The 17,945-nt window shown below is 35.9% G+C and overlaps 1 protein-coding gene across 1 annotated transcript in view; it reads right to left on the bottom strand.

Moving 5' to 3' along the window:
• peng (Pumilio and CPL domain-containing protein penguin) overlaps window positions 1–17,945 on the bottom strand; it is a 145,662-nt gene that overhangs the window by 15,299 nt on the left and 112,418 nt on the right. The window contains exon 10 of the mRNA XM_069838357.1: window positions 4,114–4,281. Coding sequence (XP_069694458.1) covers window positions 4,114–4,281 — 168 coding nt within the window. The remainder of the gene's footprint in view (window positions 1–4,113; window positions 4,282–17,945) is intronic.

Raw genomic sequence — 17,945 nt, forward strand, 5'->3', positions numbered from 1 at the left:
AGTGGTACATAAGCCGCATATCACGAAGACAAATAAAGCTCAGAGACTCTAGTGGATGGAGGACTGTTGTACGAGCGGCCAAAACCCACCTAGGGTTGTAGTGCCAGTTGATGATGATGATGATGATGATGATGATGATGATGATGATGATGATGATGATGATGACTCTAGTGGTGTTTGGACCATCGCAACTGGACACTGGAGCAGTGGAAATCGGTTCTATGGAGTGAAGAATCGAGATTCACATTATTTCTGTCTGATGGACGTGTATGGGTGTGGGGGCTACCCGGGGAACAGCTTCTACCAGAGTGTATAGTGCCTACCAGGAAATTTGGTGGTGGTGGAGTGATGGTGTGAGGGTGTTTCTCGTACTACGGTGTGGGATCACTGGTGGTTGTTCGTGGCACAATAAACTCACAGGCATACTGTACAATTGTGGATAACGAATTGCTCCCAACACTGTGGCGTTTCTATGGAATGGACCCTTGTCATTTTGAGGATGACAATGTTAGGTGCAGGGGCGATTTCTCAGGGCATGCTATGCTTGCTGCGCAAGCCCAATATTTTCGAAGAATGTGTATTTCTCAAAATGACGTTACGTACATTAAAATTTATTTTGATTTTTGGAATACTGTATAGGTGTAATACCATCCACAGGTTGCACACCGCAAGTATCGCAATGCTTGCTCGTTTCTTGGAGCTACAGAAAAGAATATGATGCGCGCGCAAGTGCCTTCCTCCTTAGTCCGTCCTAGGCGCACATGCTTCTGTTATGTGTTGTTTGAAGCTCTGGTCCAAGAGCTACACCAACGACTATTTAACATTACACAGAGCAGTATTGACAGCGGGAATGTGCTATGATTTGAGAGTGCAATGTAATTGTATGAGCGGAATGCATGTGTTAGCTGCTGCATGTATTATTAATTCTTAAACATTAATTTGAAGTATTGCAATGAGTTCGGAATTGTGTGTCATTGAAACCTTATTATTAAATCCATTTTCTCGAAGGACTATTCAAGAGAAGACAGACATTATAGAGAATATGTGCACTTGTTCAGTGCAGCTCAATACAACAATATGCATTGGTTTGGCAGGGTCGAAAAAACTAAATAAACTGTTTTGTTGGCCATGTTTGTTATATTATATCGAACTTCTACATCTGATAAGCGAATATGATCCATGACTCATAATTATTTCATAATTATAAAATAAATTATTTATGTGGGTCTGATTATTTTTATTAATTATGAATTATTATATCCTCCCACCTTCCCCTATGAATAAAAGAGCAAGCCTAACTTTCGTGATTAGCATTCGCCCCTGGTTAGGTGCCATGTTTCGGCGGCTACTATGCAGTGGTATGCAGACAATAATGTTCACCGGTTGGACTAGCCTGCACAGACCTGATCTCAATCCCATTGAGCACCTTTGGGACAAAATGGACCGGAGATTGAGGTCTCGGGAGATGCGGCCAATTTCCATTGTCCAACTGAATGCCATGTTGCAAGAGGAATGGCGACGCATTACAGTGGATATCCTGCACAAACTAGTGGAGAGCATGCCTGACAGGGTGACTGATGTCATAGCAGCAAGAGGTGGTACCACGAGGTTCTAAAGTGGCAAAAACAATGTCCAATTACTTTTTGGTAGATAGTGTATGTTGAAGTGCACAACCCATGGCTATCCGTGAATTTGTATTAAATGGAAATTAACTGTTTTAATACAAGGAAAACAGAAACAAAAGGGTATGGGTAATTTTTATTTTTTTTTTTAAATTTCTGCACTTTTATGTTTATTATTGGTCCATAGAGAGATCCCTGTATTTAATTTATTAAACTTAAAGTGATTTTTAAGGCATCTGTATGTAAATCATCATCATCATCATCATCATCATCATCATCATCATCATCATCATCATCATCACTGGCACGACAGCCCTTCATGGGCCCTGGCCTTCTTCAGAAGTTTTCACCATTTCTCCCTATCCAATGCCAAACTTCTCCAATTTCTAACACCCGAAGTCTTCATGTCATCCGTCACACAGTCTTCCCATCTCAATCTCGGTTTCCCAACCTTCCTTCTTTCCATCGGAATAAATATAAAAACTCTCTTCGCAACTCTATCATCTTCTCATAACATGCCCGGCCCAATCCAATCTTCTTATTTTTATAAATTTAACAATGTCCGGCTCATTACATAATCTGTACAGTTCGAAATTATACCTTCTTCTCCATGTTCCGTTTTCTCTAACTGGTCCAAAGATTTACCTAAGAATCTTTCTTTCAAATGTACATAATAATGTCGCATCTGACTTCGACAATGGCCAAGTCTCAGATGCGTAAAGTAGTACAGACCTTATAAGAGTTTTATACATCATAATTTTTGTATTCCTAAATATAATTTGAGATTTCATATGTCTTCTAAGACCATAAAAGCATCTATTGGCAGATAATATTCGTTTTTTTATTTCAGAACTAACATTATTTTTGTTATTAATTTCAGAGCCAAGTTAGATAAAACTATGGACAGTTTCAAATTTAAAAGAGCCTATTTCCAGGTAAGGGGGTCCATTTATATTAGCTCTCGTGACTGGCATATACTTTGTTTTTTCTTCATTAATTTGTAAATGGATCTTTCTTGCTGCCTTTTCCAGCTTAATAAAGGCCTCTTTCATTGCTGCCTGACTTCTTCCTATGATATCTAAGTCGTTAGCGTACATAAGCCAGCACCTGAATCGACTTATACAAAATAGTTCCCCTAGTATTAATACGCGAATCCCTCATGACTTTCCCCAGTGCTATATTAAAAAGGAGACAAGCTAGTGAATCTCCTTGTCGGACGCCACACCTAGTAGAAACAGGGTTAGACATCATGTTTTGAATTTTAACTATGCACTTGGTATTTGTCATCATAGCTTTCACCAGAGAGATCAATTTTTTCAATCAATCAATATTCCTATCATTCCTAGGTGGAACATAGGGCTCTCAGAAAGCTTCTCCATCTGACTATTCCTGGCCAACGCCTTAATCTCACTCCATGTCTTCCCCATCGTTTTTGCTTCTGTGAGAACAGTTCGTTTCCATGTTATCTTGGGTCTGCCAATTCCTCTGCTGCCCTGCGGATTCCAATCCAATGCCTTCCTGGCGGGGTCATCTGGAGGTCGGCGAAGTGTATGTCCCAGCCATCCCCACTTCCTATGCCGAATTTCAAATTCAACTGGTTTTTGTTTAGTTTTTAACCATAGGTTTTCGTTGGATATCTGGACCGGCCAGAATATTTTTAATATGTTTCTCAAATATCTATTAATAAAAACTTGTAGTTGATTGATAATAGTTTTAGTTATTTCCCAGGTTTCACAGCCATATAAAAGCACGGATTTGACATTTGTGTTAAAAATTCTCAGTTTAGTATTTATTGTATAGGCAGCACTCTTCCATATAGGCTTTAGCAGCCCAAAGGCATATCTTGCCTTCTTTATTCTTACTCTCACATCGCTATCTGTACCACCATTCTGGGAGACTATACTGCATAAATATGAGAATTCCTTCACATTTTCAATTACGCCGCTGCTTAGAGTTAGAAGAGTAGGTTGATTGGTACCTATGTGCAATTCTTTAGTTTTATTAATATTGATTTGAAGACCCACCTTCTGTGCTTCCTTTTCCAATTGTTGCAGTTTGGCTTTCATATCTTTAAAGGAATGAGCTAAGAGACAGATATCACCCGCATAGTCTAGATCTTCTAGTCTACCGGAGAGCCCCCAATGGATTCCTCTAGGGGAAACATTCACTCTTCTTAGAGTTGCATCTAAGACCAGGTTAAAGAGGAGCGGTGATAACACGCGGCCTTGCCTTACACCTATGCCGACATGAATGACTGATCAATTTTTTAGGGATCCTCAATTCCTCAATTGCAGCAATGTAAGAGCATTTTATTGGTCACTTTTCAGCTATTTTTAGGTCAACGACATCTGCCTCCTAAATATTGCAATCAATAATTTTGTAAAACTATTAAAATACTCTTCACAATATGATTCATTATACTTCAGAACCGTTTGTAACTTCGTGCAAGAAATGAAGAAACATTTTATTATTATAACATGCAATACTTCACCATGCTCAGGTCCATTTCGCTCTTTGTCGTGGTGAATAAGTTTCTTCAAGAGCATGTGAATCCCGCTATGTTCAACAGGAAGGTACTCCTTTCCACTTTCTTCAATTCTTTTTGTAACATCAGTAACATAATCAGCAATTGCCTCATAGCATTTCAAAAGATGGCGACCTGTAACACGAAAATCACATATATAATAATTATAAGATTAAGGTACAAATATGCATATACGTGTTCTACATGTTGTGTATGAATTTTGAATACTCTGTCATCTCATTGTACCACAACTAAAATCCGAAATGTTGTCACCAACTCTGGGAATTTCAATATCAGTAGTTGCTCGTTTCATGGAGCATTCATTGTAGGAACATTGTGGATTCGGTTTCATATTTTCTTTTTTATTTTTATTTTCCTTTTAGTTGGTTATTTCACTATGCTTTATCAACTGCTATGGTTATCTAGCATCTCAGTGAAATGAAGGTGATAATGCCATCGAGATGATACCGTGGTCACAGTCTATTGTATACAGTCACGAAGCTTGGGATGATTTTTTGCATTTCTCGCGATAGTTGCTAGCCATTTGGAGCACTGTGAGTACTAGGAACAATAGACTGTGTCACTGCCACTGTGATCTAATACAGGCCATGTGACTCGCTTAACCCGATCACAAAGGGCGGCGTTTCAACCATATAAATTAATTGGAATGCATGAAGAGTAACATATATTTCTCTAAAATGTAGTGTAATTGCATTAATAAAATTTAAAACAATGATTAGGAGACACTTCAGACATGATTCCTTGCGAGTTAACCCTTTCTAACCCAAATTAAATTTACAAGCAATCCATGTTGAAACAAATAGCTGTATTAGCACCAATTCAGTGACCAAGTTACGGGAGTGGCAACATTTGAAACAAAACTATATTGATGAAAATGTATTTAAATAGAAGTTATCTAGCAAAATTTATCTTCATATGTAACACACAAGTATATAAATGCTATAAAGTTAATTATTGCCATATGGTATCTATAGGTAAGAAAGGGTTAAGATGTAATATTATTTTTGGTATGAAAATTACGTTGTTCGTATGTGTAATACCTGCCTTTATTTCGATTAAATATTGCGAAATTCTTGTACATTCATTTATGCACAATTCAATAATTTTCAGTTGCACCGCACGGATATTTAGATATGTTGAAATTATAGGTTATGTTTACTGTACCAGTTGCCCCTTTCTGTCTAATTTTAGTGGTCTCCAATGCCCTGCCACTACATATGTATGTTATGGATATGGAAATTATAGGTTATGTTTACTATATTTAACTTATATTCCTATATTCGCAATTATACATTATAATTAAACATAATGTCATGTATGACACCTGTCACATTCTATTTGTCTGTATTTGAATACTACAATTGAGTACTGAATTATTGTATTTATCTACTACATAAGAGACGAAGTAACAATCGTACGTACACTAATTTCATAGGAGTAGTATGGTAAATTATCTGTCTATAATTAAGGAAGGCAGATGTGCTAAATTAAAATCACAATATAAATTCGTTTTTATTGAACCTCAAAATGGCTTCCATTCTAAACTTGAAATGTTGATGCGAACAGATTATGTTAACACGTAAAATTCTCTTCATATTAAAATAACACAGTTTTGTAATTATTTCTGCAACATATTACGCAACAAGAAGTAAACGGAACTTATGGACACATTACACTAAATAAAACTTAGCAATGATATGCCTTAAAGTTATAATATAATATTTCACTGAGCTACATACACTGAAATAGAAAACCCGAACATACATTACAGCCTGGTCTAGATCGAAAAGCCATTGACTGTGCTGTAATTCGCTTTGTTGTGAAAAGTTGTGTAAATTGTGAAATGTTCGTTATCGGTTCTAATAACTGTAAATGGCTAAAATGCAATACTTTGAATAATAATATGGGACAATGAGATGCTTGTAGTACTATAAATATTGTAAGAAAAAGAGGTCATAGTTATCTTTCTTCCGAAAGATCCAGGAAGGTGGGTTTATAAAATATAATATATACTTTATGAAAATAATATGTATTTCATATTTCAATAGTGGAAGAAAGTGTTAATTTTTTCAAAAGAATACGATATCAAAAGTACAATACATTTTATCATCTGCTGGGGAAAGGGTTTGTGATGAGGCAATAGTAGCAATCCTGGTGGTTAGCAACTGTCTATGGATGCATATTTCAACTGTCTATGTATGCATCTTTAGTAAGTATTGAGCTTCATGACTGTATGTACTAGACTGTGCTGTGGTCCAGCGCCGAAATTTACCCAGCATTTGCTCTTAATGAGTTGAGGGAAAACCCGAGAAAACCTCAACAAAGTAACTTGCCCCAACCAGGATTTGAACCCGGTCCTGCTAGTTTCACGATCAGACGTGCTAACCATTACTCCACAATGGTGCAGTCATATTTCATGGATAAGGGTAACTGTAGGCCTAAATTATGGAATGAAAACAGGGAAAGTACGAGTCAATAGCTGCTCTCCAGCCTTGATCACCGCTATGATGCTTGTCTCCCTTTAACTGCCATATTTTTCCATCTCTCTACCATCTTTCAAGTCCTCCTCTACACTATTAACCCATCGTTTTGGTGGTCATCCTCTCCACCTTGTTTTATCTTGTTTAATGAAGTAAACTTTCTACAATGGTACTCGTCATATTGTTTTATATGTCTCCTAGCTACCCAATCCTCATTGCCTTAATGATTACTCTTATTATGTCTGGGTCCTTATAGATTTGATATATGTTTTGCTCTTCATATATCTTCATTCATGAGTCCAAAAAATGTCCAACCGGTTTTTATAATTTTATTTTTCTAACAGACTATGTTTTACAGCTACAGAGCCATTATTTTACCCAGATTTGCTTTCAGGGGCAGCATGGCTGCAGGCACGCACAGCTTGCCTGCTGACACTCCAGTCCCCACGTGATTGTTTGTAACAGCAGCACCAATAATAATAATAATAATAATAATAATAATAATAATAATAATAATAATAATAAGAATAAGAATAAGAATAAGAATACGTGTTCATGCCTTCAAGATGCACAAACAGTAGATCACCTAATATACTCGTGTGTCAAATTGAATAAACAAAGGGATATACTGAAGAAGGGAATATATAGAAATCAAGATAGATGGCCAGTGTCACATGAGAAACTATTGTTAAAACACTATAAGGGATTCAGAAATTTTGTTCAATCAATAGATTTCACATTACTATAAATATTGTAAATAGTGAAAAAACTACTCTACTTGTATTAGTATTAGTATTCAGTAATAATAGTAGTAGTTAGATATGTTAAAATAATTATAAGCAATTTACCACCTTTATTAAGTCAGTAGACTTCACGGCAGTGTATTATATTGTAAATAGTGAAAATACTACTCCAGTTAAAATAGTATTAGTATTAATAATTTTAAATAATTCATAAACTCTATTCAGTCAGCTGACTTTACATCCTTTTAAACATTGTAAATAGTGTACTATTAGTTTTTGTTTTAAGTTCCGACAGAATGTAAAAACAGTGTAGCAACAAATGTGTGTAGTATTGCATTACTGCAATGGAGCATACTGAATAAAAAGGGGACACATTTTTTAGGGGGGGGGGGAATAATAAAAAAATAATAATAATAATAATAATAATAATAATACAAAGCTAAAGTATTGATTGCTGTAACGCAGTGCTGGAGGGAGTTATTGATTCAAACTGTGACTAGAAATGAAACTTTATTCGTTATTAATGTGATGTTAGTATCATGTCCTTATTTTGTTGTAATCACATTGTATGCTCATGCAATTTCAGGTTCTAAACTGATCTAGAATGAGGTTAGAGTGAAATATGACAGGGATAGGAATTCTATGGAAACAAATACAGTTATCAGTATATAAGTGAATAGATAAATATAGAGAATGGAAGTGAAATAGTCATGCAGGTTTCCAGAGTGAATAGTCCATGGTGTATGTAACAAAAAACTGTAATATCATATTGATGGAAAGTTCATAATTTTTCTCTTATTGGGTAACTATTGTGAGCAGGATCGTGATTTTTGTCCATATCGATGAGAAATCTAGTAAAGAATATAATTTATCCCTCTGGCATATTTCAATAGCATGAACGGTTTTTTGGAAATTTAATTAAAAAAACCCTAAATCAAGCCATTGCACAAAGCGAACAAGTGGCAACGTCTTGGCAGACAAGAGCTCACCTACCTAGACACACAGAGTTCATTGACCTCTTACATCTGTATCACGAATTGTGTGTGTTAGCGACGATGTTGCAGGACTGCTGAAACTTCAAACTTAATTTCCTAATTAACCGTGCATTTAATCACAAAACGTAATATAGGTTTTCTATTCATTTACGTCTACCCTTTTGTCCCTTTCAGTCTGCAAGGTTATTTCAATTCTGTATAGGATGTTAAGAAAGCAAGTATATAAATAAATTGGAAATTTATAGCATGGCTTAAGATCTGTGATTTGAATATTGACACCCAGGAGAAAAAAGGAAGGAAATAGTTTCTTAAGGGCAATATAAATTCTTCACATGCTTTCCAGCTAAACATTCTGTGTCATACAAACAAACAAAATAAAAGCTGCTCCAATTTGACTTTAATGACTCCAGGAGAAATTTACTGGGTGATTTTCGCTTGTCAGAACAAAACTCTACTACTCGTCGTCGTCATCATCATCATCATCATCATCATCATCATCATCATCATCATCATCATCATCATCATCATCATCATCCCTCACCCAAGGTCAAGTGATCAGTCTCTCTGTCTTGGTTCGTTCCCTGTCTGAGTCATGAAGGAATTTGTGTAGTGGACAAAGGGGCATTGAGGGCTTCTTTCTCGTGGTTCTCCCATTGCCTGTACCATTATCATCATCACTTCACTAATACGCCACATCACTCTGTGAGGTCCTGAACCCCATCTCCAGAACAAAATAGTAAATGACTGAAAGTTGTATACACTCGTGATTAATAAAGACTTGTCGTCAACGACGACGACGACAACAACATGATATCCTCAGGAGTACCCATCACTTAAGAAATAGAATTTAACACTGCCAGACTAAGAGATCCAGGAAGGTCCAAGTGACCACATCCGAATGCACTACTAATCAACCTATATTTGTCAAACCGACCATATGTCCTGATTAATTCTATCAGTAGCATAGTATCAGATGGCAACAGAATTAGAGAAAGGCAGAAGGGGAGAGAGAGGAATACTGAACCGACGAAAGAAGAACGAGGAAGCGAAATAAGTGTGGGGAATAGAAGGGGAAGTATTGAGTGTGTAAAGCGTGGCAGGAGTGTGAAAAGAGGGGGCAATAGTGGAGAATCAACCTGTCTATAATCTGAGGAAATGGTGCATCAGTGGGATGAAATAATAGTAGGCTCAGCTAGGTAATGGTTAAATGGAAGTGAACTGTTTTACTTTTTTTTTTCAGTGTTAAATAGTGTTTTAAATAAAGTGAAAGCAATGTTGCTAGGATACAAGCGCTAATGTGTTGTGTGAGAAGAGTTTAGACAGTGAATATAATAATAGCTCAAGTTTTTAGTGAAATAGTCAACAAGGGTTAGGTCTTATATATTAAATAAGTTATATGTATTGTTATTCAAAGTATTAAGTTATGAAGATAGGAATGATTTTTAAGAGAACTGAGAATAAGAGAAGGGAAGTAGAAGAGTAGTGGATAAAGTAAAAGGATGGTCAAGTGAAAGTGAAGGGACATGAAAGACATAGCAAGAACAGGCTTCAAGTGTCAAAAAACGTCTTGTTTAAAGTTGTAAGTAGTGCAAGTAAGGGAATGCTGGCCCGAATACAGAAATGTGAAGGGCCAGCAGGACCGAAGATTTTGAGAAATATATATCATATCATATCAATTCTATCAGTAAGCATTCAGAAAGGCTATAATAGATTAGACGAGGGAAGACAAGCAGTACAGAAAGTTGTATATTCACTATAGAGCAGACGTCTCCAAAAGCCTACTCGCGAGTAAGCCCCTGAACGGAACCAAAGCCAGTACATAATGAGTGCGTTCCGCCTCACCGATCTCCACTGTACTGTATTCAATGTTTATGCGCAAACAAAGAGCAGTGGCGGACTACCATTACCATTGTCTTGGTCGGAGTGTTCCACTGTTTCACAATGTCTTCTAATCATGGACGTAGTACATTCAAGGATGAAGAGGAAGAGAATTTTTTTTTGTGTTAGTGGGGAGAATATGAAATGTTTAATTTGTTCGAAAATTCTTAAGGGTGTGTTAAAATTCAACATGCGACGACACTACTCGACTCTTCACAAAGAATATCATACAATTACAGGCATGTTGGACATGTGAAAATAATTTATTTTGGGGCTATCTGTATGACTGTTGGTTATAAATCACAATCAGTATATTACAATACGTTTACACTCAGTTCCGCATGACAAACATACAGTTTTTCGTTTAATTTTAGGTGAAATGCGTAGGCCTACAAATATTTTGATAAATATAAAACAAGAAAATACAAACACAAATCACACACGTGTCCTCGGTCTTAAACAAAAAAGCTTCTTGCTAGCTATGTTCTAGCTTGGAATATTGGAAAATCAATGAAGCCCTTTACAGAAGCATCATTTATAAAATCGTGTGTACAGAAAGTTACTAAAATACTGTGTCCAGAACAAAGTCAAAGTTTAAGAAAATTAAATTGTTTCCAATTACAGTTCAGAGAAGGAATTTCAAGATTGTAAATGTAATTGAATCTGAAGTTGAAACCACAATTAACCAGTTTGTAGCTTACTCACTTGCATTGGACGAAAGCACAGATAGAAATGACAAAGCTCACCTAGCCATTTTCATCCGAGGAGTTAATGAACATTTCACTGTGTCTGAATGTCTTCTAGATGTAATTACAAAATACAACTGGAGAAGATCTTTTCCAGGCACTGAAAGGCACCATAGAACAGAAGAGGTTGAATGTGCAATGGCTTGTGTCAATAGCAACAGACGGGGCTCCAGCTTCATATATGTCAAAATAATATACAAACGTATGATATTTCTTATTCTTTTGATGTTTTTATTTGTAAACATAAGCAGACTGTTGCTGTGATCCCCCACTGATCGCTCCTATCTGTTGAGGTACGAGTCTCTCCCACTTCTCTAGTCTTACAGCACACTGTGTTCGGCGGGCAGCATCGAGAGCACGAATGACGATATGTCATTTGGAGACCTCTGCTATAGAGTTTCAAATTGGGCCATATTACGCCAAAAACTATCACTGGCAACATGATGGATGCTTCAAAAAGGCCAAAAATTGTCTGAAAAATAATTTTATTCAACATGAATACCACTGGTCTTGTAAAGGTAATTCAAAATATTTTCAGTATACATCCTAGATTCAGATAAATGTAACTAAATAGATAAGAAAAGAGGCAAAACCCTGTGTTCAGGCTTTCAATTATTCCACTCTCAATTTCTAGTACTAAATGAGAATCAATTATGCAGAGATCAATTAAGAAGAACCAATATTTAATTGTCAAATGCTTGGCTTTGGAAATGAACCAACATGTGTACAAGAATACCACAAGACACTGCATTTGCTCACTCGACATGTCTTGAGCCTATGATGGTCGAGCATACCATTCTTGTAATGGATATATTTAAATCTAGGTGGCTTGTCTTATTGTCACATTCAAATCTATCCCAATACTGCCCTCTTACACTCATTTTGAAACACTAGTTTCATGGTGTTCAATAAAACTTTATTAGTGGAGAGTTAGAACGATTTTATAAATTTATCCACTTTCGTTACATAATGTCGAAGTTCATGACATTCATAAAAATGTCGTAAGGAGATACTTTACCACAGTAGTGTGATAAAGTGGCATTTCATCGCACATATCAACAACAAATTTTTCAGAATCTGCTGCAATACCAATATCATAGGCAACACTTTCTTCACATATAGAATTCATTTTTAAAACGGTGCTAAAATTATGACAAAAAATTAAAAATTGTTGTCTCTTACTAATTTGTTTATAGTGACTTAGTTATCATAACTAATGTAAATTCAATTGTTTCAATAATCGATTACAAACAAAATTCTGTCACCTCTCTCTCCAGATAGACTGACAAATTTAATAAACCTCCAGACTTTTAGATTAAATAGTGGAAATTTAAATAATGGTGAAATTTCATTAATAGTGAAATTTAAAAGCAGATGAAGCATTATAGAACATGTGTATCATATTGTCATAGTATAAAGAGTGATTCACGAGGAAAGGTAAAAAATTTAGGATACGATATCTTAGGCCATTTTGAGTGAAAATGTTCATATGAACATACGTCCGTTTTCAAACGATGATGGAGCTAGATGCATTTTTTTTTTGGTAAAACATCTCGCCCCAATGTGAATCAGATGTTACCATATGCTGCTGAAGTGAGACAAGGTCAAGTTCGCAATGAATGATGTAACATTGGTATCTGCATTGTGAGCGATGTAGATAAGAGAAACAAACCGGGTGGTGGGGCATTACAAATGTCCAATTGCCTGCCCTGTCTGATGTAATGACACAGAACCCACAGATAACACAAATAGCCTACACTATCATCAATTCACAGCAGTCCAGTCAGCTACCTACAGTACAGTAGTTATACTGGTACAGTTATCGGAAGTGTTAAGTTGTGTTTTTCAAGATGCCTTATAAATTTTCGACTACAGAATACGTCGATATTGTGTATGTTTATGGTTTGTGTGATGGAAGTTCCTTGCGTGCCGTCGCTGAATATGAACGACACTTTCCGAACAGAAGGGTACCATATCGAGGAGTACTTACTGTCTATGAGGTTGGATGAAAGACTTGGTATAGCAAAGGAAGGGGGGAAACGAGAGAGGTGCTAATCGACCATATTTTGGATGCAGCATAAAGAACAGTTACGAGCAACTCTCCCGAGCGATTCACGCCCGAGCACAACAGTGCATTGAAGCAGAAGGAAGTACCTTTGAAAATGTGCGAAAACATCGATCCCGACATCTAGAATATTAGGTATGTATGCATACGTGAATATAAACTTTAAATTTGTCCGTCATCTGTCTCTAAATGCGAGTTAGTACAATGGAATCTCAGAAGTTTTTTTTGAAATCAAAGAGCCATATCTCCGTAACTATTCGAAAACGGACCTACATTCATATGAACTTTTTTGACTCAGAATGACTTCAAAATTCACATCCTAAATTTTTTACCTTTCCTCATGAATCACCATGTATACTATACTTGATGGGTTATCAAACTTGGCCTTAGGCCTTCTCTGATAATTATCCTTCTCATACTGTAATACGATACATTACGATATATCGTAAGTAACTACCAACTGATTATATTAGCAACGAAAGTACAGCGTAGTATATGCTAATATTATAGTAATAAATTCAACCCATATCTGGAACTAAACTGTGTTTATATTCTAAACCATTTCCCATATCAAAGAACAAGAGAGTGGAATACTTTTGAAAGCCACTTTATGCATATTTAACACTATAAATGGTCTTTATCCCATATTTCACTTTTCATTTCCACTTTTACACTTAATTTTACTTCTTAAGAAGTTTCACTTTACCGCGTCTTTCTCTTCTTATTCCATATTACAGTATTTTTGACAGCGTATCACTAGGACCAAGTATGACATGCGTGCTCTAACTGACCGAGTAGTTCATCAAGGACATTAAACTACTGGACTGGCAGGATATTATGACTGGGAAGCACATTAGTGGCAGAGTGCAGCAATCTCGATCAAAAAACGTAGTGATCAAGGGTCATGGGAACATGGTAAAAAGAAAACTGTAGTGAAAATACGAATGCGGTGCATCAACAATGATCCTCGGTCACTGAAACCTATTCTTCTGACTGCCCTCTTCACCCAGGTTAACTCAGACATCGCATGTCATTTCTACAAAGGAAAGCATCCACAGGAGAGCAAAGTTAAGAACAGATGGTACCCAATTGTTACCAGTATGCGCTTCGATTTTGTTAGACGCTCTGTTTGAGTCGTTTATTTATAACACTACAGATAGGTAAAATGTGTATGGAGAACAAAAAGAGAACCCCAAATTTTTCAGATCATGAAATAGGGATTCTTTTAGAGCTAGATAGCTCTTACGCCAATATTCTAGAAAACAAGAAGACCAATGGATGTTCCCTAAAAGAGAAAAAGCTAAATTTTTTAAGTTAGCCACAGAATTTAATATCACTCCAGATAGGTTATATTTATTATATTTGAAAATTCACATAATCATATGCTACAGCACTTTTATTACATTAAATAAAATTACAAGTTATAATAATAATATTTGTGAATGAATTTAAATACTTTATAGTCAAAATCATGCCATGGTATGAAAGAAAAATTTCACAACATCGAGCGGCATTCGAACCTGCGACTTCCTGTACTCCGGTCAGGCACTCTACCAACTGAGCTATCGAGTTCATCTCACGCTAAAGGCTCGGAATCATCCTTTCATACTGGCGACTCTGTTATAGAGTACTGTCCATAGCGTCTGATATAGTCAGCACTGCTTATGGGTGGGAAGAAACATTACAAATGTAATCTTCATCTTGCAATGTTGGATGACGTATATATGTCCGTTGATGTGACATATTAATGAATTTAAATACTTTATAGTCAAAATCATGCCATGGTATGAAAGAAAAATTTCACAACATCAAGCGGCATTCGAACCTGCAACTTCCTGTACTCCGGTCAGGCACTCTACCAACTGAGCTATTGAGTTCATCTCACGCTAAAGGCTCGGAATCATCCTTTCATACTGGCGACTCTGTTATAGAGTACTGTCCATAGCGTCTGATCTAGTCAGCACTGCTTATGGGTGGGAAGAAACATTACAAATGTAATCTTCATCTTGCGATGTTGGATGACGTATATATGTCCGTTGATGTGACATATTAATGAATTTAAATACTTTATAGTCAAAATCATGCCATGGTATGAAAGAAAAATTTCACAACATCGAGCGGCATTCGAACCTGCGACTTCCTGTACTCCGGTCAGGCACTCTACCAACTGAGCTATCGAGTTCATCTCACGCTAAAGGCTCGGAATCATCCTTTCATACTGGCGACTCTGTTATAGAGTACTGTCCATAGCGTCTGATCTAGTCAGCACTGCTTATGGGTGGGAAGAAACATTACAAATGTAATCTTCATCTTGCGATGTTGGATGACGTATATATGTCCGTTGATGTGACATATTAATGAATTTAAATACTTTATAGTCACAATCATACCATGGCATGATTGTGACTATAAAGTATTTAAATTCATTAATATGTCACATCAACGGACGTATATACGTCATCCAACATCGCAAGATGAAGATTACAATAATATTTGTATTAATGTATATATATTTTTACTGTTAACCCATCTCTTATTAATAACATAAGTTATGGTCGCTAATGTTTTGGCAGTTGATAGAAAAATACGATTTTCTGTTAGGGTAGTGTTCTGCATTGTCTCCTTCAGGAGACTGAATTCTGATGTGAGTACAGCCTACCATTATCACAACACCCCGCAATTAATCAATTTGATGGAATTCATCCATTGCAGATTGTAGTTCTGTCCTTGAAGGAAACTGATTATAGCATGTGGAGAAAGACACAATAATGTTCGACACATGATTACTAATGCAAAATGCCGTGGTACAATGAATGTTAGACATATCACCAATCACAATGTTACATGTTCCTGTAGGTACACTCTTAACATTGTTAAAACTCTACTTGTAAGTGAGATGGGATTATCTTGATTAATAGGAAATTCCAACCTTTCATTCATTTCATTCACTAACCACCATATGGTTTCTTTGGACAGACGACATCTCGAATTTCCTATTCACGTATTCTTCAAAAGGATCCCCTCTTTCCACATTAACGCCAATTTGACGTTGGTCTCTGTTTAAATAATCCAAGTACAACATCTCGTCTTCTACTCCATCAAATCGCACCGCCGTTTTGTTTGAACTTGAGCCTGATAAATTCCACATAATCATACCATCACAAGCAGTTAAGTTTTACCCTGGTAAACTACTACGCTTAACTTTTATCACGATTGATGCACCAGAAACTGAGGTTGAACAGGGTAAAATGCGAACTTCACCATGGTAAAATTCTGATAAAAAATGGTGCACTCGGCCATAGATCATTTAGGTCGCAGTGCTAGGGCTGTCATAGCTCCCACTTAAATTCAATTCAAATCAAATGAAATCAAATCAAATGACTGAATACTACTCCCTTGGCGACATCGAACCTAGTAAACCTAGTGTCTTATCTGGCAACCATTGCCATGCTCGAGCAAAACATTCTAATGCAGCCATCTGATGTGAACATATTTTACAATTTAATTAATTATATAAAGTAGCAAAGTAACATACATGAAATTACTTTAAGAATTGCCCACAGTAACTAAGAAATATTTCTACATTATGAAGCCAAGTGACAATGTGCTTGATAGTATCTTACATCAACACTCCAACTTCATTTACCTCAATACAATAAGCCAAAATATTGATAGTTGCAACCCCTTTGATTTGATTACCTGGTTGGGTTTTTCCGAGGTTTTCCCCAACCAAAAGGCAAATGCCGGGTAATCTCTTGGCGAATCCTCGGACCTCACCTCATCTCACTACATCTCGCCAAAATATTGTAAAAAATTGCACAAAATTGTAGAAAATTACTAAATTGTAAAACTGTAAAAATTTGTAAAAATTGTAAATGTAATATTGTAAAATTTTGACTTGTTCCACATCTTAAAGCTTCACTGCTCATGTAAGATCTATGGAATAAAATACATGAATGAATTGAGAATATGAATCTCTTATAAGTTTCTTCAACTGATACTCTTATTTTGTTTAGAGCACCAAATAAATAACATCAAGGGAAGTTTCACTGCCAGTAATACTATGAGAACACTTTGAAGTACAAATATACATTTTACAAACTTCAAAGCATACAATTTTCTTTTCAAAACCATTATTGGACTTTAACTGAGCCAAATATTTATATTATTTCAGTTTTCAGCCAAAATTAAAGTTCAATATGAAGTATTATATATATATATAATAATGTCATTGTTCTTATTGTATTGATAAAGTATATTTTTCATCTAGAAAGCAAGTTTCATGCAAATTTTGTTATCAGAAAAAGTGTATCCCAATATTGTACAGTGTGCAACAAATATTTATGATGTTAATGAACTTTATAACAAACATTCATAAATACTGTCCCAAAGCAAATTACAGTATTTTCTGTATGCAGCATCCATGTGCAATCATGTATTCTTAGCATTGCTGAGAAGGGCTCAGAAAAGAGAAAAATAGCTTATCCATATACAAATTATATTTTTCTGTTTTTAAAAAGTAAAAAAGAGACATAGGTGCAAAGAGAGAAGAGAAACAGAAAAAATGGAAACATTATACAGCAGAACTCCTCTAGTCCAAACCCCGCTAATCCAAAATTCCGCATAATTTGAACATATAAAAAAAGAGAGAGAAAGACAAGATGAAGGAAAAAAAAGATCACTTGAACTGAAACTCAATCCATTTAATGGTACAGCATTTAGAAACTCAAAATGTACGATATAAAGTACAACTTACTTTATCACTGGAGATAGAATTAGACCTCGAAAGTGAAAAAAGTGGTGGACACTGAAGGGTAGGGAGGGGATAATGCATGGTTTCCCTGCTTGCATTTGTTTCCCCTCCACTTAAT

Source organism: Periplaneta americana, chromosome 10 (genome assembly GCF_040183065.1).
Source record: "Periplaneta americana isolate PAMFEO1 chromosome 10, P.americana_PAMFEO1_priV1, whole genome shotgun sequence".
Lineage (NCBI taxonomy): Eukaryota > Metazoa > Arthropoda > Insecta > Blattodea > Blattidae > Periplaneta > Periplaneta americana.